Source organism: Anopheles stephensi, chromosome 3 (genome assembly GCF_013141755.1).
Source record: "Anopheles stephensi strain Indian chromosome 3, UCI_ANSTEP_V1.0, whole genome shotgun sequence".
In the NCBI taxonomy this organism is placed as follows: Eukaryota; Metazoa; Arthropoda; class Insecta; order Diptera; family Culicidae; genus Anopheles; species Anopheles stephensi.
Window position 1 is genome coordinate 32,428,350 of NC_050203.1, and position 27,815 is coordinate 32,456,164.

At 45.9% G+C, this 27,815-nt stretch overlaps 1 protein-coding gene across 3 annotated transcripts in view; it reads left to right on the top strand.

The window, feature by feature from the left end:
- Positions 1–27,815, top strand: part of LOC118509543 — a 209,845-nt gene that overhangs the window by 23,392 nt on the left and 158,638 nt on the right. For all 3 annotated transcript variants that reach the window (XM_036050291.1, XM_036050288.1, XM_036050290.1), the window contains exons 3-5: positions 6,234–6,676; positions 7,163–10,840; positions 19,666–20,348. In XM_036050291.1, coding sequence (XP_035906184.1) covers positions 6,575–6,676; positions 7,163–10,840; positions 19,666–20,348 — 4,463 coding nt within the window. In that variant the 5' untranslated portion in view covers positions 6,234–6,574. The remainder of the gene's footprint in view (positions 1–6,233; positions 6,677–7,162; positions 10,841–19,665; positions 20,349–27,815) is intronic.

Below are 27,815 nucleotides of genomic sequence, written 5' to 3' on the forward strand. Positions count from 1 at the left end.
AACACAGCAGAGCGGAGAGGCGAAGGCCCAGAAAGCAATCTTAACCGTGTTGAAGCGATTGACACACCCCACTCTTCACATGTGTGGCCGTTGATGGGAGATTGCAAACTCTTCCCCGAATGTTTTTTCGGTTGTCATATGCTCTAGTGTGTCTGAGAACACACCAAAAATACACCTTTCGACGGAGGCCGAGAAAACTTTACCACCTTCAACCCTACGCCCTGTACGGCGATAAAGCAAAAGCGAAAATAGTCCACCACCGTTCGTCTTGAGGGCTAGATTTTATCTCCCGCCCTTTTTGCTGGAGCCATAATTCTTCCAGAGCATTGGATGGAAAATATTTTAAGAATTGTGTGATTTTGCGTGCCCTAGACACGGGGACGCGAGCGAACGCACGGAACTCAACGTGGTTTGCGGAGGATGTTTTCATCTTTTATCGCTTTTTTATGCGCAAGCTTGCGGTTAATCCAATTCGTTCCACGACGACGACGACGACGCACCCATTATTTTCCCACTTCGCCCTCGAGGCCATCGAGGTGACACACGCTTACCACCGACACGCAGAGCCATACGTGTGACGACGGTGGTTGGGAAGCTGGCAAATGGACCCTCGCACCCAGCAGGACACGCCCTAGCACGGCCGGTTTTCCCTACCGCTTTCTAGAACGCTAGATTTAAGAGCACCAAATAACAGAGAACAAGTGGAAAGAAATACAAAAGCACATAGTTTTTCTTTCGGTTGGAAAGGAAAATCGGATTGCTTTATTTTTGGTGCTCTGGTCTTCGGGTCGGTCGGCGAGTATTGGTTTTCCATCCTACTCGGGACGCTGATCTTATGGTTTTGCGAGTCGGCCACGGACACACACATACACACACACAGGGCACTGAGAGGTTGGCATGGTTTGGTGAAAAGTTTTAAGAGTAATTTGAACTTTTTGCTCGCAGCCCGGTGTGGCTTCGACTGCAAAGATTCAATTTATCCAGAACCAGCTTTACTTATCGTTAGCCGTGTGAAGGAAAATCGTTGCAAATACGGCGTTTACGATGAATTTATTCCTCTGGGAGTGTGCGTTTGTAGTCTAAAGATTGAAAGTTTAGTTAAAAGAAGATGTATTTATTGTTTCTCTTAGCTTCCGGCGTACTTGCTGTACTTAAGGGACCATATATTAAATATTTCATGTTAGAATACTCGTTACATGACATTAATTTAAGTTTAACATTTATTAAATATATTTGGTAAGCTTTCCAATAGTATTCAACAGTCAGAACACTCCAGGTGTGTTACTTAGACAGATTTTGCAACTGTTACTCTGCGAACTCATTCGTTTTGTATGTTATTATGTGCTACGTGGTTGATTTTACTCGTAGGGTGGACTGTGTCTTAAGTGACTACAGTCTGGACTCCTTCGTACTTTCTCGTTACTAACACACACTATTCTTGACCCCTCAATCCCTATCTTTGAGCAGGACTTTGACGTTTTTTGACGTAGCTTTTGGGCAACTGTGTGTTATAAAGAGACTTGATTCGGAGAGTCGCTTCAAGCCAACCCACTCTCGAATCTTATAACTGGGGAACAACATACTAGTAGCTATCCGGAGCTATTTACAAAGTAAAGTTTACGATCAGAATCTTGTGGTGGAACATAGATTAACTACCAATGAATTTGAGACCAGAGCGCTTTTACGAGGTCTGCTATTCTGAGGATCCGCTCTACTGATCATAGGGAAATATTTTATTTATTAGTATTCAGTAACTCGGCTTGTGTGATTAGCATCTCTTATGCTGATGGCGTTCAATAAGCACAGGGCATTTCCTTCCTGGTGTTTGCCTAATCCCGAATATGCTCGGCTGTAGGCGATATTGTTGTCACCTGCCTGTTGAGGAACTGATGTTCAAGTCTGTTGTGTTTGTAGTATGTTGGATATTGTCTCTTTTTTGGTGCGGAAATGTTGATGTTACTTTGGATGGAGGTTGGAAGGTTGGCTCCGGGTTGTCTTCTGGATGATATTCTGAGCTGTAACAATACTAGCATTCACATAAGGACAGCACAAACCTACCTTTGTCTGAGTACAGTGACCACCAAGCCAGCTCGGGCATAACAGTAAATTGATCGGGTGAGCTTCGAACACAGTGATGATCGACGAGTTCCATCTCGTTAAAGCCGAGATCCAAGCTATTTAAAAATCTATCTTTTCATACATCTTATTTTATTAGATTAAATCTGTCTCGTAGATTTCTTAATACGATCCTTCCTTATGCATTCTAGGCCAAGTCCTCCTATACACTTATCTTTCTCTTTACCAAATATGTCAATCTCGTTAGGGGGATCAGTTGAACCCGCCACTGGAAGCTCACTCCTGCCTGCTATTGATTTCCGGACTTGCTCGCTTAGCCCCCTTTCAACCTTTTTGCTGAATTGGAAAACTTTCTCCCGCACGAAGCGGGGCACTGATTGCAAAATTATGTTCTTATTTAATGATGATGATTTGTTTCTAAGTGGCTCCGGTACGGTCGTTTCCTGCTGAAAATTGGCCACTCTTTAGATGGGAAATAAATTGTTGCGATCGCTGCCGAGAACGGGAGAGACATACTGGAGCCCGAAAAACTGGTACATTGCTTACTCAAAAGAAAAATGTTTTCCATCGAGCAATTTTCTACCCAGCTTCCCTGCTGCTAGTCCAGTTTGAATGGAAAATTATTTCACAACATTCAAACATCTCAATCTTCTTCGATCGATTTTGCCCCCCGTTTTTTTTTTTTTTTTTTTGTTTGACTTGAGCTATTTATTTAACCACCATTCCTCGTAACGATACATCTATTCTGTGTGCCTAGACAAAACAACGCACCAGAAGATAAATTGTGCTGGTGGAAGGATGCCTCTTCTTTTTTTGAACACGAAACTGACCAGCGCGATTCACCCGAACCGTACACCGGATAATAAGAGAACGGGGAGAACAAGTCTTCCAATCTATTGTAAGAAAACAGATTTATTCTGCTGCAGCTACTGCTGTTATTCGACGGAAGCCAATCATTTCTCAGAAGATTCTCGTACAGTTTCAACGGAAGGATGAACCCCCCTAGCCCTGGATGTAAGAATCAGTCCCAATATCATACCAAAACCGAATCTCAAATGTCATAAGTATTGCGCACGGACAGACACACAAAAAACTGGCTACGGACACATTGTATTAAAAGTACATGACAGATAGGACATGGGATAACGTTTTTTTCCTTCTGTAAAGATAACGCTGGCGAAAGGAAATGGGAGATCCGATGCATTACGAAGAATGTAGTTGATGTTTCACGGGACCCAGCAGCAGGCCGTATCGTCTGCGTTGCTCTGTAATACGATTTGCCTAGCTTCAGCGTTGAAGAATGAAGCAATTTATTAGCTGTTGCTTTTGCCTCTGAGTCTGCTGGGGCGTTTCACTTTTTTCTCGCTCGAAGTCTGGGACTGTTGGCTGCTGAATTACGGGTAGAAGGTTTCGGTTCAGACGCCCCGTCTTACGGACGAGCGTTCGGAAGCCTAAGGGATTAGTAGATAAATCGTTCGTTCTAACTGAGGCACGACGCTATTATCGCTCATTTTTGTTCTGTTGCCTTAGGCTGGCTACTGTAAAGCTTTAAAGCGATATTTATCACTTTTTAAGCGTGAGCGTCCTACAGACGCTTTAGCGTGATTCTCTTCAGTGAGGTTGATGTTCCTGCGGACGTAGCTTCAATGTATCTCGCGTTTAACTTTTTCCAGAGAATTCGTTCTAAAAAATATATACAATTATTGCCACGGATTCATGCAACAGTTTGGCGCAATTTCTCATTATCTTAATCATTGGTCAACAACTGCTTGCCGCGCTGGAGCATTGGTAATAAATCCCTATCGCATGCCGAATTGCTTCCTCCTGATTAAATCTCCTATTTACCAATTTCTATTCCAGTACAAAATGTATCTCAACCATTAAAGTCGTCCAGCACGATAAACAACTTGCAAACGGATTGCATTCTGTAGAACGTCCTTATGGTCCACCCGAGGACTCTCTTCTCAATCCTTCACAGGCTCAAAGCCATTGCTGTACTCGGTCCAGTTGCGCTGGCACTCCGAACCGATTTGTCGTATCTCTCTGGCTCGGTGCAACTGTATGCCCAATACTCCATCGAGTGTACGGCAGTCATTGCTTCCTGAAATCGAATCCTTTCCGTACTTTAATATTTCTTGTTTGCTTGTTTGGGAGGGTTTTTTTTGTACTACTTCTTCGCTCGCTCTGGTTCTGGTTTTCATTTTAAACCATTGCAACCGAAACGGTTTTCCTGTGCGTTTTTGAGTGTGAGACACGCTTTCCATTAGCATTGAAAGGTTTGCGAGAGTTTCTAGTTGATTTGGGAACGATTCAGGCAGATGCTTTAGTACACGGGCGATTCGGGCTAACTCAGCACGCCCAATGAACTGGGTGCCTTGGTGGTGATAACAAGTGGTGCTGATACGATACGATACGAGAGTTTTGAGAATTTGAATAATTTTTAAAGCCAGTTCAGTGCTGTTGAACTTCTTTGTAAAAAGTAACGAATTGCTTTAAGAACGGGGAAGTTTTTCGTTTTTCAGACTGAGCTAAAGTTATAACAAATAAATGGAAAATGTAATGAATATTAAATTCTATAGAGAGGGTGAGAGTTATGGTGCTGGTGCTTAAACAAGAGATAGCCAATATTAAAAGAGACAGCCAGTCACGTCACGGATGTATGATTTCTTGTAAAATCCATGCCGTACTAAGTCTTGTGTTTGATTTCCTTAAGGGATTCTTCAACATTCTTCTATGAGTGGAAAGAGCCGCCGCTCCGGGCCTCATCGGTCAGGGAGGCCCTCGTTGGCGAGGGAAATCCTGTTGTTTCCCTCTAAAATCACGATTGGTGGAGTCTCGACTGCCAATCCGCACGGGACCTCCAAACATCTTGACCCACCACTGACTACAATCAACTAAATTTTCCCGTTTTTAAGAGTCGTTTGTGAGCCAAACAGTCTCTAAGGTCATGCCTTCCACTTCTGGTTGTTTTTATTCATTCCTCACTAAGAGAAGAAGATCCGGATGGGATTTGAGCCCCGGTTGTGCGGTACGAAGACCGGCACCGCTGTCGCCTCTACCTACGGACCGCTCCAGTTTTAAATCTGAATATAAGAGACAAAATTTGAATATAAGAACAGGAAAGCGTTAAAAAACTGTGGTATAATATGAAAAGTACTTGAGAAACATAAGGATCGTTTAATTGTAACTAAAGCTATTCCATTGAATTTTCCAAACATGAATTCGAATCCAACTGGTCAGTGTTGTTCCTATTTTTTCTGCATGATTTTGAAGAAATATCAAGTGCCAACGCTATACGATAACCATAATTTTCTATCTTAACACAAGTGGATGAATTCGCTAAATTATCGGTTAAAGTAATTGTATTAAGGAATCTACACAAACTTCTTAATAATTTGAAATTCTACAAATTAAATCCATCGAACTGGATGGCCAGATTTTTTCAAAGCTGATTCGTTCTTAAAGCGCTTCCCAACCACTATACTTCAATCACGCGATCCTGTATCGTGTGAGCGTCCTTATAGTCCTGAGCATAACTCTACCAATCTTGAGCCTTTACTTCTCGAATGGAAAACATTTTTAAATTTAGCAAATTCTTTCTCTTCCTATCGTATAAGCACCCGCTCGCTTCGCACCTAATTCCAAATCAAACGTCAACCTATCAATCCCGCATCAGGCCATAGTGTGATTGATAAACTACACCATGTGCTGCTCCATGCAATGTGATAAAAGTGGCAGACAACCCCAGATTCCGTCCATTTTTTTTGCCGAATCGGGTCGTTCGCTCGTTATGGAGGACCTTAAGGCATGGGTCATAAATCATGTTGTCACCCGGGATGCTACATTAAAGGAGCAATTGGCGATATCACGGGAGTAGTTTTCCATTGCTGCACGTCACTTGCTGATCAGCATTGCACTTATCCATTAATCAATGCGTGTGCCGGTTCGTGCTGCCAGTCTGCTAGCGTGAATGGAATTGAGCTGATTTAGAGGGGTTTCACGAAACAAATAGTATTCAAATACAGATTTAAAACATTTACCAGAAGCCTGCTTTACTGATATCATTTTACGTTTTACTTAATAAACTCCGTCTCACGCCATTACTCACGTCATACTTTTTGCTTTTGTGTCGGTGTGTGTGTGTGTTTTATTTTCAGATTACCGCCCCCTAGGTCAACATTTCACGTAGCGTAGCCGCATATGTGTTGCATTCGGTATTTGAAGCCGATTCAGTGCCATTCTGAGCGTCAGCCAGTCAGCCAAACAGAACATGAGGCAACCATCCACCACCATCCTTCGCGTTCATTCCATCGCCAGCAAACGATCATGCTCCGCTCATCGCATCATCTCACCGCAAAGTAGCCCAATTGAAAGCTTCCATTAGCGAGGGAGGGCCGTTTGTAGCCCCCGAAATACCGTCGATACCGCGTCCGTCCCGTAGATAGTGCAAGATCCCTTGAAACCGCGTGCGCTCCCGAACCGATCCGGATCCGGTCCGATGGCTACCATTGCGACCGGATCCGCCGGATCCCTGGTGGACCCGCCCGGCGGTGGCCCACCGGTCACCGGCCAGAAGCAGCGCAAGAAGGGAAAATTTCGGGTAAGTAAACGCTCAGTTCGTGCCCCTTGTCGGAATCAACCCAATCCTAGCGAGAATGAAAGCGAGACAGATAAAATGGAAGATAAGAGCGAAACGAGATTAAGCTTAAATTGCTCCGGCTCTCGAGCTAATTGGCTTGGACGGATGAACATTCGCGAATAACTGGGCCTAGCAGAACCGAACGGAGGGCCTAATGATTACCGGGACAAGTGTTTTTCTTTTGGCCAACGCGTTAGGAAAAGTTTGTGGAAAAAAAGTTGCTGCTTGCTTGCGTTAATCGTTCAATTAGAATTACTTTGCATCCTTCCCCATTCGATACTCAGCGACTGGTAGCTCAGCAATGTTTTTTTGGGTTTCTATTTTGTTGTGAGTCAAGTTAAGTATTTTAAAGCTCATTATTACTGTTAACATTCTACTTCTTGGCCAAGCTCTGGTGAATAAGCCTCTCCTGTTTTCCTCCTTTTCTTCTCCTTTCCACACCGCTAGCTCAAGGAACGGTCTTCCTCTTCCGTACGGGAAAAGTTCATCAACGATCCAGCGTACACGGAGGATGTTCGCCATCTGGCATTGCCCATGCGCCGAAACAGCGGTCCCGAACACGACCCCGGCCGTAAGTTTTACATGATATCGAAGAAAAAGTCCAACTCGGTCGGCAAGGACTACTCGCGGGGCTCCGGCAGTCTGCAGATTGGTGGAGGAGGTGGCGGAGGAGTAGGAGGTGGTGGTGAGGCCGGTGGCTCGAGCGAGTTCTACACGCTGGACGTGGAATCGATTCGCCGGGCAGGGCTGAACGTGCCGGAGCTGAAGCCGAGAAGGAAGAAGTACAACCATCACAGCAGTGCGGAACTCTTGAACCGTCTTCTCAACACAGACGAATCCAGCAGCTCGGACGGTGTGCCACCAAAGGCAGGGTACGGTACGGCAACGCTCGATCGGGGACGTGGCCGCAGCCTGGACCGAAGAAGCTACACCACCAGCGACGAACGATTCGGTGCAACACGAGGACTTTCGATTAGCCGTGCCGGTGAGGAGGACAGTCTCGGCAGGGATGCTGGAATACGTCAGCAGCAGCAGCTACAGCGTGGACGCAAAAGCCGCAATACTAGCTCGCGTAGAGAAAACTCCGAGCAGGACGTTGGAGCGCTGGCGCCGGATGGCAGCCCAGCAGCAGGTCCTCCGGCGGCGGGAGATGCCTTCTCGGAGGATATCATGGTAAAGGGCGGTGACCGCGGTGAGTCGGGCAGTTCCAAAGGGGGACGGTTCCAGATAGGGAAACGCTTTCTCAAGGGAGAAATCGGCATCAAAAGCTTCAACTACTACCTGCTGAAGGAGGGCCTCAAATCTTCCAAGAAAAGCCTTCTGAAGCAACGTTCGGCACCGGTAGCCGCTGCGGGATCGGTGGACGCACCGCTGCCCGACCCACCACAGTCGATGGAATTGAACAGCCCCGAATCGGAGGCCGCCTCCCGGATGGTGGAAAAGGGCGAGGAAAACATATACGAAGAAATCTACTTTGAAGATAAGCCGAAACGACCACCTGAAGAGTGTTCGGGGGAGGGCGTCCCGTTGGCAGCATGTCCGGACGCGAGCAATGAGAAAATACAATTTATTGACTGCGAACTATGCGTGCAGCAGTGTAGCAATGCGAACTGTGATGTGTGCCATGGGCTCGGGGCACAGCATACCGCCCAGCAGCACGAGCACCATCATCATCAGCTGCAGCAGCAAAGGCAGGCCGAGCAGAAGCAGCAAAACATTTACGAACAGCTCAAGCAACATGGTTCGGGTGGATCGTCCGGTGGGAGCGGTCAGTCTGGTGGGGTGTATTCCAAAACGGGAACGAAATCGTTGGACATTGAGGAGCAGATCTATCAAAGGCAGAAGCAACAGCAACTTCAGCAACAACTCCAGCAACAGGTGCAAGATCAGCAAAGTCAGCCCCATCCTAAGCCGCTGCCCGAGAGTCACACAAGAAGCATGGGAAATTTGGTGGATGAAGCATCGATGTACGCCAGCGAGAATGTGCTCCAATACCAGTCGTACAATCCGAGTAATCCTAACGTGTACAAGCTGGAAACGACGCCCGTGGCATTCAGCTGTGACTACAGTCCGCTGCAGCAAATCTATTACAAACAGCCACCAGCATCGGTCGCTAGTGCAGGCGATACAGCGGCCAGCAGTAATCCACGACAGCACATCTACCAACGGCCCCATCAGCCTGGCGGAACGCTCTCATCCGGTTCCGACTATTACCAGGAGTTAAACCATAAGAAATCTTCCTCGTCGAGTGATTCGCTACAGCAGCAGCAGCGTCGTCTACAGGGTTCGAATGCTGGGATCTACTACCAGCGAGCTGCCGCAGCGTTAAGCGATGATCAACATCGGAGTCTAATGAGCTCCGGTACAGGTGCCAAAATCTACAAAGTCAGCTCTAACATATCTATTCTGAGTGAGGCATCTGGGCGCAGTGAGGGCTCTTTCCGACAGCCCCAACCGATGCAGCCACTAATACAATCCCAATACCAACCATTGTCCTCTGTGATGGTGACTGGGCAGCGAGAGCATCCTCCTGCGCCGGGAGGACCCAACCAAACAAGACCCCAACAAACGCCACAACCCCAATCACAGCCATACGGTCGAACCGGTGGTAATATGTCCGATTCTAGCCTTGGCGATTCTTTGTTCTCTTACCCGGCCAATCGGCGATACTTTGGAAGCTCGGAAAGCTGTCGTTTTGCGTCGGAGACTTGCCGACGGTGTAGCGTCGAGGTGGACAAGTGTAGTTTCTCCGACACCTGCCGCTACTCGGACTGTCGTAACTGCGATTGCTCGTCGAGCTATTTCTCGTCCGACTTTGACGATGCCGGACATGGTGGGTCACGGAGCAAGAGTGGCGCCCGCCTATCACACACACAATCGGAAGCGGCAGGATACTATCAAGCACCGCCCTATGCGGAGGACTTTATGAAGCATGTTAGCGCTGTGAAGCGTGGCAATCAGCAGCAGCAACAGCAGCAGCAGCAGCAACAGCAGCAGCAGCAGCAGCATCAAGTGTCTACGACTCATTTTGTGGCTGGTGGGAAAATTTACGAAACACCGCCGACTTACGTCGGAATGATGCCTATCACGAGTAGCGGGCTGCAGAAGCCTCGTGAGCCAACGTACGAGACGTTAAGAAATCCACCGTACTCCATACCGATGGTGGGTCCTTCGTATGAGTCTACGCCGCTGGTTGCTAGTGGACGACTCTCGATTAGCCAGAGCCACGAAGCGTTACTATCGCCCGTTCGTCGTAGCAGATCGAGCAGAAGTACCGACACGGACCAATATCCACAACTAGAGCGTAGATCATCTCCTGTGTCACATTACTCTAAAATTCGACGACCTCACCAGTCCAACACTCTGCCGTCGTCGATGCGATCTGGCAGACGCCATCAAGCAGGTACGGGCGAATTCGATCCAGCCGGTTACAGCGTGATTCGTGAAGGTCCTAGCAATACTCGCAGCGCTGGCCCTGGCCCTAGTGGTGGATCCACGCTACCGAAATCCTTCAGCATGCAGCAACCGCGATCCACACCGATGGTTTCGGGGCGATCGTCATCCCTCCTCACGATGGGTCACGAGTATGCGGAAATCACCAAATCAAGTGGGAAATCCAAACCGATTCCACCACCGATTAGTACCATCCCGAGTACACGAGAAGCGAGAGCCAGATCGAAAGCGCAAGCTGCATCGAACATGCGAGCCGTATCTCCATCACAGTACGCACGCACAGGTCCTTCCGGAATTGCGGGAAGTTCGGCGGGAAACAGCAGCATGGAGCGTAAGTCTCGCGATCGATCGCTGAAGCAGAGCAAAAGCTCCGAAACAGCCAGGAAGGAACGATCGCCAGCAGTGAGAGAGCAGCAGGCGGAGAAAAGTAAATCTGGCACCCGGGAGACGGCCGCCGGAACGACAGCAGCTTCGAGTGGGGGAAGTGGTTCGATGACTAGAAGTGGAAAACCGACGACGGGCAGCACCAGACGGAAGGAGTTTGTTCGATCGCAGCAGCAGCAGCATCGATCGAAGCGCCCCGTTCAGGACAACTTCACCGATGACGAGGATGACGATGAGGTGTTCCTGAGTGATAAGGTGTACGAACGGCCGGTTCAGAACAATCGCCAGGTAAGTTCTCATTAAGTTAAGTCGTTCTCTTTTCGAAGCTCAATTTGTTACGATAATCCTGAATCAATCGAGCTTTTCTCGGAATCTGGTCCACGTCGATACTTTCTGTCCTAAATTGTTTTCCCGTTTCGGTATGTCCCGATGTCTCACATCTTAATAAATATCCAATTAGCCATCTCGAATTCCTCGTCCGTCAGAGCACTGTTTCAATATTCAGCTGATCCTTTGATTATCTGGATTTACCGCTAACATCAATGTCATCACAACTGCTTCTCGCATTCCGGTTCCCGTGAATTCCGTGACCTTCCACTGAACCGGAAGTCACATTCAATGCTACCTTTACCCGCCACACAACCGTTCCGTTCGATTAGCTCATAAAATAGGCGCGTGTGGCAATAAGGTAGGCGAGAAGGATGAGCGGAAATCCCCAAACACCGGAAACCGATATCAGCCGAAAACCCGAAATTGATCTAAAACTGTCCCTGGGCAATCAAACGAACTACGTGGAGAAAGTTTTGCCCCATGCGCGAGAAAATAGAGGGCGAGCTGGATAATCGGCATTCGGGACGGCGTGCCATTTCATCAAAGTACGTCCGTCTGCGGTACGTGATCCCGAGAACTTGCTAACCGCTCTGGTGACCCTCAACCCTGGCTGGATGGACTGTGCGAATGGAAACAAGCGTCATAATTACCGGCGCTAAATAATTCAGCTAATTAATTGAAAAGATGTTGAACCCTGGGAGGGTGCTAACAAAGGTGACGGGGGAGAGAGGACGGTAACCCGTCTCTGGGGAGGTGGAGGGGAGGGAAACGGAAGTCCGTGTCACCAGAGCTTTACTTTCCCTGTGTCTGGTTCTTGGAAGTGGTTTCGGCTTCTGTTACTTTCGACGACGTCTTCGCAGCAAGATTAAACGGAAATGCGGTCGGACGCCGCGAACGGAACACATGCCCCCGGCCTGGAACGATAATAAGACTAATGCACACCGTAAAGTCTTTGGTTTTTGCCGGATGTCCCCCATGCCACCACGAGATGCCATACAAAACACTGCCAAAAACGAGGGAAACACACATCAGGACTCTCACACGCGGTAAACACACCCTCCAGCAACGGACCGGCGCGACAGAACACAGGACGGTCCTGGAAGGAAGATGCTTAATTTTGTTGTGAATATTTAAAGCCTTCTGGTTTTGCGTTGACTTTCCCCCGGGGCTTATCGTGGAGTGGCGAGAGAGGAAATGGGGGTGCGGAGGTCAATTTCTTGGAAGCCGGCAGGCGCAACGTGTGCCTTCCCGGATGCCCGGAACTGCACGTCCCGGGTCTCGTTTCGTAGCGTGCTCGGAGTGTTTGTACCCGTTTGCCATTTTTGGCAGTTCCTGCCGCTAGCTGATACCGGAAGCGGCACTGGTGCGTCATAAGCGGGTCTTATACGCGTCCTAATTATCCGCACGAATCCTGACATCTCCGGCCACACTGCGAGCCGAATGAACTATAGCGAAAGAGGTTTTGTGACACAATCCGCTTAGGCCGACAGTGTGTGCGTTTGGAAGGAGCTCCTGCAACACACTGGGTGCCAATTTGTTGAGTTGAATGGTGGCGCTGATTGATGTGGACCGGTTGGACGGGAAGGGTGGGTGAGTGCTGGGAGCTAAGCGTTCCAGGAAACGGTAAATACCGACCACCTTTCGCCTACGCCCGTTTGCCATTTTCAACCGTTTGCTTAAGGCGCGTACGGGTAGGCTTTTAGCAGATGCTGCGGTGACGTTTATTGCCCCCGGGTGCTAATACTGACGTGTGCGCGTCTGAAGGAGCTCCAAATTTATAGTCAATCGGTTAAACATTATACACCTAAAGCTCGTTAGGATTTAAATTTTACGGCACCACAGCACACTCATATTTAAGCTCACGACTCGTGCGCTTAATCCTCTAAAACCACTCGATTATAATAGTTTACTGGATGCGGATAACCGGCCGGCGTTGCTCGGGGTGGGTTTCGTGAAAATCGAACAAACGATTTAATCCAATGTTTACGTTCGCCATCTGACAGGCCCGCTTGCCTTCGAATCTGTGCACACCGATTGCATACATTTAGGCGAACTTTGTGTATTGAGAAGCGATGAATGAGCAACTTTCTCCCGCAACGACGAAAACGCCCAGCTTTCTACCGTCAAGCGCTGCGTGTAATGCTTATAGATCCATATCTGACGTTGAAGTTGGCGAAACACTCTTAACTCTCAAGTGTTTTCTACAGCGCCATAAATGAAAACGAAAGGACAACAACCACCCCTCAAAAAAAAACACATCGCTGTCCTATTATCCACCTGAGCCACAGCTCAGATCTGGGTTGGCGTTTTTACGTCGTACGCTTCTACTTCACCCCACGAAGGAGCGATACGCACTCGAACTTCAGCCCAGGTGTTTACACTTCAGGATGGTTTGAGATTAGGAGCACGGTTGGAAAAGTTTGCTCATTTTTCCTCCCCAAACAGTACTTCAGTAGCGCCGAAGTTTCACGTTTACACCACTGCTAAGAGACAACGTTTTATCTACCTTTACTTTGGTTGCGTTTTGTATTTGTAGAGATTTTCCTTGGTTTTCCTGCTGATTGTCTAAGAAACTAAAACACCGCTTTGCTTTGCTGTGTTGCTTCATATTCCATTTGTCACCGGTTTTGCGTTGTGAAGAGAGTTTAAAGTGATGGGAGCTTCGCTCGTTGTACTTGTAACACCCTCAGCAAGTTGTAATAGACTTTAAAAATAAGGGGTGAAAATACATTTAACAAATATTATTTTATTTATTTATTTATAATTCCAGTATTACGGCATGACGCCGTATTGTCAACACCGCATGTGTTGACGATTACAAGTTCACAAATATTAACAAGGCATTTCCTCCCTGTTATTCTGCCTTATCCCGGGCATGCTCGGTTGTCGGTGTGTGGAGATTGCAGTGTGGTTGTTCATGTCTTTTGTGGAGGTTGTGTTGATGGTTTGGTCCGGGTCTATTGCTTTCTGTTGCTATTTTTGGTGGCAGTGTGGTGTGTGGAACGGAAAAACAAATATTATTTTCTTAGTAACTTTGAATTGCAGTGCTCATCTCACCTTTTATGCTTTATGCTTTAATGTGGACAAGCTTGAGACATTTGCCAAAGAATCACTCCCGATGTCCCATATTTTTTACATAAGCCCCCTAAATTGAAAAATAATGTTCCTTTAATGATCGATTTGCTTGGCCAGCATGTACGATCACGCAAAAAAGTCCAGAGAACTATGTCGCAGTCTGAGGAACTGGGAGGCCTTAAGAAAATATAGAGAAGATCAATCGAATTCTCCCGATAGTGATATCGAGACCCAGAAGAGGTCCTGCAGTGCAGAGGCCATAACCTTCTCCAGATCATCGATTTTATAGTAAGTGGCTTTGACAACCCTTGTGAGTAAGCTTTCCCATGTAAGATACGGCTCCAGAAACCACCAACGACGTTGCGTTCTGGATCTGCGGGATGTTTATGTAGGACGGGACGATATAGCCAATGATGGTGCCCTCAGTCAACCATTTTGAACATTTTTCGGCTATTGCAAGAAAATCAGAAATTTCCTTATCGGATCTCAAAAGCATCAGTTTGATTCTGTCAAGCCTGTTCTTCGTAGAAGCCTCCGTCGCCTCGGGATCCTTGATGTCTACAGATCCACAGATGATCCACAGATGTCATATTTCATGATGGTGTGGTTAGTCCCGATATCTGCATGATTTCGGATCTTTGGTCCTCAAACCTTTCTTCTACTTCTTCTTCGGTATTAGAACTTCGAAAGGTTTCGGATTGCCATATCTGACGTTCTGTGACTTGATTTAACTCGTAGCTTGATAGTCAGTCCTGCATGCGGGGAGACAGTCTGGTTGGGATTTGAATCCCGGTCCTGCCCTGTGAAGATCGGCGTCGCCAGACACCCGACCGCTCCTAAACTCCTTCTACTGTTGTTTTTTTTTTGTTTCTTTCGATCGGCCTGCCTATATTGCTAACCTTATTGCTTGAAGTACTGGTAAACTGATGAAGTTCTCATGTGGCCATTTTGATGTCAGTGTGACCACGGCAAGAACGGAGCCCATACTCTGGACTGAACCATCCAGTTAAGGATAAACTAAGCCAAAGAACCCTTTAATGTCAGGCCATGGCTTATCGAAGTTATTGTGCCAAAGAAGAAATATAACTCTGTTTATTTGGCCCGACGCAGTCTATCTATCTTCTAGATTTTACATCTAGATCTTGAAGGATCGAGTAATTTTCTCTACTTCGATTCGCCGATCGATCGTCGAATGCAGCCGCTCAAATCACGCATGGTTCTTGACTGAACAAGGCTTCCGGTATCGATTAATACACAAACAAATGACTACAAGTCGACACTGTGCACTATATATGACAGTCCGTATGTTCCCGTGAGGGTCTTAGCCAACTAAGTTGCTGAGACCCTAAAATAGTTACCGGATGCGCATGGTAGTCATCTGCATGAAAAATTGTATTCGTTCATATTAAACACCCTGTAAAATAGCTTGCATTCGGTAAAGATTTCACAACACTTTACATAATTTTCACATGCAATCGTTTCTCGAGCAAAAACTCAACCGTACCCATTGAAGAGAACATTTTTTCTGAACTTTCGCTTTCCTTTTCTTCCACTTTTTGTAACTGAATAAATAACAATAAATAAGGATTGGCAAATGCGCTTAAAATATCATCTCACGAGCCACCGCCAATAACAACATGATGGCAACACTAACAGGGGGTGCCAAGGATGAACAAACTCAACCCCACGCACACACAAACACACACGCACACACACACATATTTGCCATCTAGAACCGGCAAATGCCTGAAAGCTTTCCGTTGAAAGGATGAAAATTAATGAACATGCAAACGGATTGCCGCAGTCAGAACATGCCCAACCACACACATACACACACACACACTCAATGGAGAAAAGCTTGCCGTATCGGGTGGGATTGGCCATGGTCTAAACGGGAGACAGTGCACAGGCTCTTGAAAAATCCAAACCCCAACACCCGAAAGTGGGCACTTTAGCAGAAACAGCTCTGTCTTTCGGGCAAATGAATAAACCATGAGAGGACCAGCAATTGACGGGGCAGCAGCGCCGGTGGAACGTGAGGTCTGGTGGTATATTTTACGCTGGGAATTTTCATTTTTATTCCACCGCTTTTGCTTGTTGTTGTTGTTCCGTTACGCTCCCAGGACAACCGCTGTCAGCTTTCCTTGAAGAAACTCATAAAGTTGCTCCGGCCCGGCACGGGAGAAAGACGCACAAGATTCTCGAGTATGCTCCCACCACACACACACACACGAGACACGAGAGCTGTTTGGGTGTTGGACACTTACGACACGTTTCACGGTTTGTTCGGGCAGACCCTTGGCTGGTCCTGAAGATGGAAAAGTCGAAAGCATCACTCGCTCGCACCGTTCCTACCGCTGAAGGACATGTTTACACTCGTATCCGTGGTGCGTCGCCAACGGCACTAGCCTGCGAACACACCCAAGTGTACCAGTGTGGCAGTAAATTGAGTTCGCCTCGGTCCGTGATGGATGGGTCTGGGAGTCTCCGCTTTATGACGCCTTCACGCACATCGCTTTTTTCTGCTTCCTCAAAAGCGTCCACAGCACTCTCCGGAAGCTGTCTGTTATGCAATGAAGCATGGAAGAAAAGGTCAGTTGGAGGGTCGGGTCCGTCCGACCGTGTGTGCGGTGTCGGTCAATGCACTCGCTCCCCACGGGTTTTGTGTGTGTGTGTGAAGAATGCTGAAGAATTGCTCGAACGGGGACAGGATGCATCGGGGACACAGGAAACTGGACCGGAATTTTCTTACTTAATCGCTGCTCGTACAGATTTTATCACCTACAACAGTGCAAGATGCGCTCGGCGGTGATGAGAAGTGAAGAACACGTCATGGCACGCGCTATGTGTGGTAGATAAGGGGCCACTAGCTGTAAGGATGTGTGTGTGGGGACGCACCACAAAGCAATTTGGTGTCGAATGAAGTTGAATGAAAATGAAGGGACTTTACGTGTTAAGCACATAATGCATGACAGCTCGTGGCACGTTGGTTGGTTTTGTAATGAAGATGGACGCGCGAAGAGATGCTTAAAAAAGTGCTCCGAAAACCTTTTCTGTTTCAAGTTCTGATAAACTTCAAGTCCTGGCCGAGATGATATCCGTGAGAGTCTGCACTAGGCAGGAATTGAACCGGATATCGAATCCCGTCCAGACTGTCTCAACGTATGCTATCTGACTGACTATCCATCTACGAATAAACTTAGTTAAGGAAATCAGTAACGGTAGTTCAAGACTTCTTGAAGTCGTAGAACCAAAGAAGCACATTTTTTTCAAATCTTTACAGTTCTTTTTCTAAAACTGATAAGAACGTTTTTGTTTGGTTTTAAATACAAATAAAGACACATATTTCTTCTTCTTTGGCATTACAAACTCGAGAGGTTTCGGCCTGCCATTGCTGGCTTCCTGAGACTTGACTCGTAGCAATCTGGATGGAATTGATCTCCGGTCTCGCCGTGTGAAGATACGTCTCGTGTCTCGTTTATATAATTCACCTTTAAATTAGGTTTATTTTTGCTATATCTATCTCTACGAGAACTCTAACGGGTTTCGTAGAGATATCTATGCCACTAACCTATAGTTCAAAATTAATGAGTAGCATTAGTTACGGCTTGACCGTATTGCTTAAAACTTAGTTACAAAATAGAGGACACTTCACATTGATTTGGAGACATCTTTCTCCTTCAAACCAAACCAAATCAAGGGACATCATCTTCTTTTTTACTACCCAAACGACCTCTGAAGGTCATGTCGGCAATTTCTGGCTTACCAGACTTTTTGATACCGCATAGTTGGAAAGTCAGTCCTCACTATGGGGGAACGTTCCGCATGGGATTTGAATCCCGGTCCTGCCTTGTGAAGATTGGTGACGCTTTTTCATCTTCTACCGGGCCACCCAAAAGGGATATCTTATTCCGGGTAAATTCAGATTACCAATTATTTTATTATATATATAAATTTAAGCATAAAAAAGCTATGATTAATGCAATGTTTTTTTCATGTAAAATTTAAAGGTCCCCTAACCCTAACACTAGGGCAAAAGATGGTATAAGTATCAAATCGGGATACTTAGCATTGATTATTCCTTGAAGCAATAAATCATGGAATGTAATACTAATAGTCATGATTCAATCCTCGTCACATTGAAAGTAAACACAAGAAACATGTGAATTCCTGTGTGCAGATGAAATGTTACTCTTCAGTAAATCGATTAATAAAATTAAAGGATGTTCACACTTACTTAATCAGCAGTCTTTTTTAATGCTTAATGTATTATCTACATAACTACCCCATTCTAGTATAACAAGAATCAACTTATTGCACAAGTTTTTATAATAGTATAATTAATCTATAAAAATGTCTTCTATTATGAATTGAATCCAAATAAGAACTGCAACCATGCCATTCTTATAAAATAAAATAAAAACAATTAAAAACTGTGAATTTTGAAACACTAGCGTACAACGACTTCTCGTGTATCGCGCATGGCATATGTTGGGTCGCCGAAAAATCTATATATATTTGCTCAAGAGGTGTTGAAATAAATCGTGTTTACTGCTTGATTATTCTTTTGTGAGCGATTTTATTCATATTCTAAACCAAAAACTAATCCTAAATTTAATCCTAATAGTTCTTATAATTCATCCGTGAACGCCTTCGAGAATGGCATGCGGATTGCCTACATATTAGGGGCGAACAGCTAATATCGAGGATTTTCGGTATAAATTGAGATACAGCGAGTATTTACTCCTTATTTTGCAATAAGAAGATGAGTATTTACTGTAGAAAAAACATATTATTTTACAACTGGTCGAAAAATTAAAAATAAATAAAGGATTATCAAATTGTAGGACACATTAAGCTTAATTCTAAATATAATACATACAGTAAGCACTCCCCTTAAAGTGTTTAAGGTAAGCAAAATTGTAATACGCCATTGCACTTGTCTGCTGCAACTCTCCTGATTACTGTAATGTCAGCATAGCATTTTTTCTCTACTCATGGGCTTTCCCAATTTCCCCACGACGGGAAAGCTATTATTGTTACAAGGACTCCTCCTGTTACACACTTCCCAGAAGCTTTGTGTGAAAATTAACACAAAGTCAATATTAAATGTTTTATAACTTCCCTGTAAAGCACTCGCACACCCGTACAGCTTCCACAGAGGAACGCTTAGGAAAAAAACAACACTCAATTTCTTCCACCAGAACAATTATCACATCGTTGGGGCCGCCGGCTACCTTTCTAGCTAATTATGATCATTGCTAGAAAAACGCGTACCGTCCGCATCCTGTGAACGTGTCCGGTGCGTTTCCCATTTTTTGAAGCAAACTCAACGCATGGTTCCAAGAACGCACCCTGAAGGGAGTGAAATAGAACCAGTGGGGCGAACGGTTCGGCCGCCGCAGTTAGATCAATCGAGGTGAAAGCAGGTGCCCTTGAATTTCTACCGTCCGTTAAAGAGAAGGATAGCATCCTCTTACGTCCAGAGTTGGAGTTTTCATTGCTAGAAATCTGACACGCAGGATGCTCCCCACATACACATGTCCACTGTTGTTGTTGTGCTATTACTTCTACGCAACTTGGAGAGCTTTTCCCGATGAAACTCTCTCACGCTCTTTTTCTCAAACTTTGTACATCTTCTCATTTGCTCAGTATTACTCTCGATCTCATATTTCCATTCGTGCTTTTTTTTCCTTCTCTTTCGACAGGATTCGAAGGAATCGCCAGTGGCTCTCACGTCGACGGTGACCGCGCCACAAACGACGCTGACAACCTCGTTAATGGCACCGACAACGCCGACAACAGCGAGCAGCGGCACCGGCCGGAGCACCAGCAGCGGTGCCACCCCACCAACCGCAACAACCACCTCCACCCTCACCACGACCGCCTCCCTTTCCTCACCCTCCGCACGAAGCTCCGGTGCGCAAGCTTTCGATTTTACGCTACAACCCCCAACCTCATCCTCCTCCTCCAGCGGCACTCAGCCCCACTCCTCATCCTCTCCCTCCGCGGTGGCACCCACTAACTTCACCGTCACCCCACTGCCAGCTCCACGCGCTCCAAAATCAAAACAAAAGCCAGAGCTCGATGCCGGCAGCAGTGAGCGACCGACCGTCGGCACTCAGCCGAACGAAAGTGAGAGTTTGCGCACCGAACGCCCGAAAGCTCCGGGCGCGAGTACGGTGAGTGCTGAGGGCCGTGAGTGTACTGCCGTGGTGGATGCTGGGATGCCACCCAACAACAACCCAACCACCGGCCCAACTGTGACGGCAAAGACGGACGCCAAAACAACAACAAGCGCTACGGCCGCCAGTTACGATTGTGGCGTCGTCGGTGAAGCAACGCGTCGGGACGTCGTCGTGCGTCGTTCAGCAAGCGGAACAGTGAACAGGTAACGTGATCGTTTGTCAAGCGTTACGCTAGTGATACGGTAGTGATCTCAAGAAGGCTTATTTCATATCCTCAACCGTAAAATAACCTCAAGAATTTATATTAGCCTTGCTGAATATTGCTTCTTGGCGTTCGGGGAGCTTTTCCTAGGGTGAGCTCGAGGAGCTTTCTCGGTGAATCACAGCAGCTCTTTAAAAGTATCAGAAGGGTTTTTTGGGGCTTGTCAATCGATCTTCGTCAAGAAGGATCCTTCCCCGGGATCGTCGAATCAGTCCGTGGTGCGTTACGTACGTGTTTATTCAGTCGTGATACCCATTTTCCAGTGGCCCCCGTTTGCAGGATGCCGGTTGTTTGTTTATTCGGCGCTCCCGGAGGCTTTCCGTGTCCGTTGTTTATTTAACTCGTTCCGTTTTGTTATGTTTTTATGCTCGGGAATCATGCCATATCTCACGTTGGTTGGTTGAATTACGCCTTGTCTGAGGTTTTCCACCATTCGCTTCACCATTTTCCATTCCATTTCCCCGGGGGAGGAAGTGTTTCTCGCCCACACGATTGTTCCTCAGCTCAGTTTCATCAGAACCATAAAGAAAAACTTCAGCGCGCCAGCCAGTCAGCACAAGCAGGATATGGAATCGTGTGCTCTTGGTAATGATGATGATGATGATGATGTACGGCAGTGAGCAGGAAAGCCGTTCTTGTGTCAGTAGTGCGTGAAAGCTCGCGTGAGAGCAGTGCCAGAGTCAGTCCACGGTTCAGTTGATCGCGTACGAATACGACCAAGAATGTGTCCGGTTGTAAAGGATATCGTGTTTCCTGCCGTCACCAGTGAACAACGAATGGTGCCTGTGAATGGTGCTGTGAATTCCAACTTTAACAATTTCTATCGACGTATGTGTACGTGTGCTTCATACAGAATGCAGTGCAAACAAGCAAGTGCAGAGGAAAATGGGTAATTGTGCAGCAAACAACAACAACAACAAAAGTGCCCTGAAGTCGTCACAGTGAATGTATCTTCAAGAGGCACCAACTCAAGCGCGCCCCTTCTTGGAAAAGCCCAACGAATTAGTGAACCACCTCGGTGCAGTAGTTTTCCTTTTAACCAACAAAAGTGAAGGAAAGAGAAAAGCCATCACGATGGGCGACCCATCGTACCCGACCGGAGATTGACAAATGTTGCGAGTGCATTCCAAGTGCAAGTGCAGTGTTGATGGATGTATCGCCTGACGGTTTCTTTTTAGCGTTTTCCCTTCGTACTTTCCTTCTTCAATTCGTTCCCTTTTTCGGACCATTCACGGTATGGTGGCCCGGCCACGAAAGCCTTCCCTGTCCGCGAACGCGATACGCTCTTTTGCAACAGGTTTTCACCGTAGTGGCTCATCGGGAAGGTCGTTTACGTGCCTCTTGCGCCCGATTGTTGCGTGAATTTGTTGTAGCACGGGGAAAATGGATGCCCCCTGAACACCAGCTTCATTTTCCATTCCGAACACAAACATTTTCCCTCTTGAGTAGCGCTTTTTTTTGTTGCTGTTGTGTCCCTTCCTAACTGCTTCTCTGGCTTGATGAGCGCAAAGATGCCATTCGGCGATGATGATTTGTGATGAAAGTGAATTTTTGTTTCGCCGGAGCCGGTCGTACGATCGCCTCCGGGCAGGCACGGTGAGTTTTGTGTGGTCAGTGGCTTTTGTAAGCGTTTGTTACCGTATGAAGTAACACACGGAACGCTGAAGGAAAATAAGGAGTGTGAATGGCGCTTTTTTTACTGATCGTTTTGAAGTTGTCGGGAACTTCACTTGGAGAGAGAGATATATCTTAGAAACTGATGCCCTTTTTTCCTGAAGCCGTGTGCAGTGATGTTTTGGACGTGTTTCTGAAAGGGAAAAATCAACCGACGCCAGTTGAAAAGTTGTTCATCCCTTTTATGTGCAAAAGTTTGCTCCACGAGTGTTTCGATGAACTCCTGAGGAATCACCATTTGTTTCCTGTTTTGTTTGTTGAAACTCAACGATCCGATTCAAATGGAAGACCGCCTTTTTCGCGCGACGGTCCTATAAAACCCTTCTTCTTCAGTGATCGCTTTGTCTAAAGATGTGATTAGAGAGTACGGGGAGTTGCGTGAAAAAAAAACCCATCCTAAAGTGAGCTTTTTTTTCTTGATGGTGAAAATTCACAATTCGATTGGTTATCTGCATAGTGAAAAAGAAAATCATACCAAACATCAGTGCCACCCGTTTTGGTGTGAAGTGTGATCGTGTATCAGTGCGTGTGTTTGTGTGTGTGTGTAAAAAGCAGTGTGCTCTCAGCTTAAGAAGAAACCTTCCTTCGGAGGAGAACCGTGGTGAAAGCCCGCTTACCTCAACCCGGGCGGAATGGAAAAGTGAAAATCCTCGTTCTTTGTTCGGGTCATCAGGAAGGAAGGTGCAACCCCCGAAGTTCAGCTCGGGCCATCGGGCCCAGTTTAGCTCGTAAGACGGGGTCGAGTCAAGTGAAGTGAGAAAAGTTTCCCCCTCTCCCGTTCTCGCTCCTCTCCTTCTGGTTTGGTTGGGAAAACACACTCACACACAGCTTCGTAAGGACCAGCCGATACAGCAGTACACAGGCCTTTAAGAAAAGGTTCACTCGATAGAAGGTTTGATTTTCTTTTCTCTCTTGCTTTATTTTTGTTTCATCCTTTCCTACTAAAACGTTTTGTATGTGTACGTGTACGTTTGTTTTATGTATTTATTCCTTTGTTTCGTGTTTTCGTAGCTACCTTTTGTCTCCCGTTGCCCATTAACAATCGGTTTCCTTCACGAGTTTTGTTTTTTCATTCTTCTCCCTGTTTCTTGAAAGGTTGTAGAGGTTAAACGAAGCTACCCCCATTTACCTCATGGGGCCAGTTGTCGTCGATGCTCGCTTGTTTCGATTTATTTTCTTTCCAAAGTGGATCAAGAAATTACAGACTGACCCACCCACCTTAGCAAAGCCTGGATCTGCCGGACTTTAAGCGGGAATGGGTTTGCAAACCCTTTTTTGCTGCCTCTCTCTCGCTCTCTCTCTCCCTCTCTCTTGCCGTACCCACTCTATCCCGTAAGACACAATCTGTGTAACAGGTCTGGTATGGCCGATGGCCACCCGGACCTGGTGGAATACGAAATTACATTCGCATTACATGCTCGACCTGTTCGAGCGGAAAGATGGGTTTCGTTTAAAATATGCATGGAAAAATTTCCTATCCACCGGTCGATACCAGCGCAAACGGGAAACGATTTTCCCAGTATTGGATTCAGATTAGATTAGAGCTGGCCGTAATGGCAAGCGGGCGCTAAGCATTAGGCCACCGGCACAAAGGGGGTCGGGGACGGCCACCCGGCAAATATTTGGGCCTCTAATACCCTCAGCACCGGCTGGAAAACCTCTGGAAGCAATCGGTGAAATTTGTAGAATAATTGGCAAACGGTTTTGCTTCCAGTACAGCATTCCAGCCTGTTTTCCCGAGCCGGTCGGCTGCAAATCGATCGAGATAAAATTAAAATACTAATTGTTATTTTTTTACTCATCAAATTAAACCGGCCGAAACCGAATCAACCGCTTTTGGCGCGCTTTACATCAAATTAACTCTGAAGTCTTTGGCTTTGTTTGCGGATTTCTGCTAATGAAACATCTCAAAAATAAACCCGTGATAATATGTTCACTCTCTCGCTGTGTGTTGATTACAGTACTGATGTAGCATTTACTCTGCTAATTACAGAATGAATGGCTACATCCAGAGCCCTCCATTTGGATTTAAAGCGCTCAATATTTCACGTCACTCTCAATTGTACATACGCACCATTTGCTGAAATTCGGATCGTTTTCCACGAATTTATTCACCGTGAACAGGACAGCAGAGAAACGGAACAAAAATAATTTTAAAAATTACTCCCAAATGTTCAATGCTCCGTAAAAATATATTCCAATTTTTCACACTGACTGCCACGCGGTTTGTCGATGTGCTGCTTCCGTTTGCAATTGGCAGACCATGCGGGCGGCGAATCCCAAACCGACGAACCGATAAGCCCGGCCAATGGAACAGATTAAAGGGGGATCCTCTTTTTCGGGTTGATTTTCTGCCTGTCTGTTTCATTGCAGTTCGATTAATGATTTGGGGAAAAAACCGCGAATCTATTGTACGATCGCGAGCTCGGAGGAACACTATCAACTTGCATCTAGCTATCTAGCGAAAAAACAAATACCACAGTACAGCATTTCTGAACAAAAAAAAAAGAAACCCATCTCCAGAAAGATTATTTTATGGTCGCAAAATTATCAATGGAAACCGTTTCTGCGAGTAGAAAAATAAATTGTTTCTCCGGAACGCTGTATCGGTCCAGTATGTTTGTAGCTCGCTTCCGTTTGCTTTTCGCAACAGAATGCAAGCAAAAATTACTCGTGCTGTTTTGTTGGTAACTATTGTACCGGAAAAATCCTGTACTTCCTTTGCTCTGCTGGAAGGTTTCCACGTCCACTCGGAAGCGCTTTACAGACGAAGTTGGAAGTAAATCGTTCTTGCGTAAAGTGTGAAACATAATTTGCATGAAACTGATGATAACGAAAACCGTTTGGAAAATGGTTTCGATGAGTCTGATAAATTAATATGAAATTCATGGGTATATTGCACAGCTTAATAGAAGCGAGGCTTTATGGTTTACTCAATTGATTTTTGCTTTACTCTGGAAGTAATTGGTATTTTTTAAATGTTGTCTTTATTAAGCCTAAAGAAATAATTTATTACGAGTTGAGAAGTTATAGCACCTTATTGATGAATACTACGAATTGATAAGGTATTTCATAAAATTCTAGAAATAAAACATAATGAATGTATCAACGGTTAATTTTAAATGAGCAACAGAAAACGATGGAATAGTCTGATGGCCGAGACGGTCTTTATACGGCAGGACGAGGGATCAAATCCCATCCGGGCCATGTTTCCAGACGTAGGGCCAACTATCCAGCTTCGGGGAAAATCTTGTCGCAAAAACCCATCAATTGCAGACCAAGGCCTCTCGGGTATTAAAGAGCCTTGTAATAAGTAATTTAACTGATAGAAACATTAGTTAAATAGGAAAAGATGTGTCCTTTCTTAATATAGATAATAAAAGTATTATCATTGCCTTATACAACTGGCTGATGAAGAAGCTCAGAAGGATTTTTGGCCTCGTATGTGTGGAAGGACGATGGAGGAGCCGCTATAATGACGAGCTCGACGAGCGGTACGATGATCTCACTATCGTACAGCGCATTAGACTCGCCAGGCTCTGGTGGGCTGGTCACGTCAAGAGAATGACACCGGACGACCCAGACCATAAATTCCTTTTAAACCGTCCATACGGCCTCAAATTGTGATGGAGTGATGGCGTTGACGCGGCCGCCAGAACGGCCGGGATAACGGATTTGGCAGATGACGGCGCTAGATTGTGAGCAAACTCGAGGATTGTTGCAGCAGGTCAAGACCGCAAAGCAGTTGTAGCACCTGAGCAACATCATGCTCTCTTTTTTATTCGAAACTTCTTATTTGGCAATACACCCTCGAGAGATCTCTACCTGTTAAATTTCTGGCTTTCTGTGACTTAATTTTACCCAAGTAGTCAGCTCTTTGGGAACGGGGAAACGGTTTGGATGGGAGTTGAATTCCGGTCCCGCCGTGTGAAGACCGGGGCCGTTATCGCCTCTGCCACCGGACCACCCCTTATTACCCTTATTATCATCCAATTATTTTGATCATCTATCAAGACAGTCTTTGCAAAGGTGATACGTCCAGATGATATCTTGTTCACGGTCTGCGTTTTATGATAGGTCGCATAATTCATAATGGGACGACGTCATAGGTCTTCCTCAAAAATTCATCAAAGAGACGCATGGATTCATGTATTTATAATATGCTATTTAAGCCACAGTTCGATATGGCATAGTCTATTGCTTCCCTTCGGGAATTCTACTCATCATTAATTCCGATAAAGCAATTATGTGTTCATTCACCAATAATACGATGAACATATTTGCCAAAATCTTTCTCTCACGATATAGCCACTTCATTTTGAGCATGTGCTAATATTGTACCCTGTTTTAGGATTCAATCACTAAAACTTCTTGGCTCAAATCGACAGTGTTTCCCATGTATGAGATGCTAAAATAATCATTACATCAGCCAGGCAATTCCTCTCTCTCTCTCTCTCTTAAGTAATCTTAGCGGAATATCCTGAATACCTGTGAAATAACTTTGGCCATCAGTGGAATTCACTATCCTCATCCTCAATTAAACTGAATATTCTTCGCTTCTTGAATCATGTGCTGATGACCTACTTCTTGACGCTACTTCGCGATCTGCCAACCCACGATGCCGACCTCATCGATGGTTGAATTCCTTACCTTCCAGGTTGGGGTCAGATTCTTAAAGCCATATCGATTATTAAAGAGAGCAAGAAGTTAAAGTTGGATGATTGGAAATTCCCACTAATGACCGGCAGTTGGTTTCTTCACGGCACTAGTAGTACACAAACTGGTTGCGTATCAACAGGACAATTTTCTTGAGAATATCAAATAGCTCATGCCATGTACTGCACACTGGACAATAGCGAAAAGATGTATACAAGATGTAGGGATGTCTATAGGACCATGTAACTTATGATACAGAAATCTGAGTCAAATAAAAGCTAAAGATCTGCTCACTACTTCTATGATAATAATGCAGCATGAAAGACTATAAAACCAGATAGCAATAGATTAAGACAAGCGATTTTCAAAACATTCAATGCCCAAAAACTTCTTCATGCCTCTTAATTTCCTCACTCTTCTTTCAAATGTTAAGTCCCAACAACTCATAAACACATTCACATTTCCCGATTAACGTATCATCATAACCCCACGGGCTCCATATTCCCATCGCCGGTTATTCGATTATTATACTAACGCTTGTTTGCGCTGTGATTGGATCATTCCTGGCCCGGCCTCGTTAAGACATCACGCAAATAATTCCAATACTTAGGGCATTGATTGAAAATGGTCCAGCACCCAGCTGGGCCGGCACTGTACGGCTGCTGCACTCAATTTCCTCATAATCACTCCACTGCTTGTGCCACGTGGATCCTCATCGCGAGATTACGCACGAAACAATCAGGAAGCGATTCCGGGGTCCGGGACGGTTGACGACGACGATTTTGTAATCGAGGCACGCAGCAGCAAACCGAACGGCGGGTGCGAAAATAAGGGGGCCGGACAGGCCGGTTTGTTTTTCCATTCCTTACCGCGCCGGATAATGATGATAAGGATTAGTTTCCCGATGCCGGAGACCGGTTTTGGCTGTTTTTTCTCCGCCTCGTATGCGGCCCCGTCCGAGGCACTGGGGGGTTTTTTTCCCCCTGCTTTGGAGCCGTCCATTGCCAATGCCACAGACCGCCGTGAAGCTCCCATTTTTGTTGGATTGAGTTCGAGAAAAAAAAAAGTAAAACTCCCC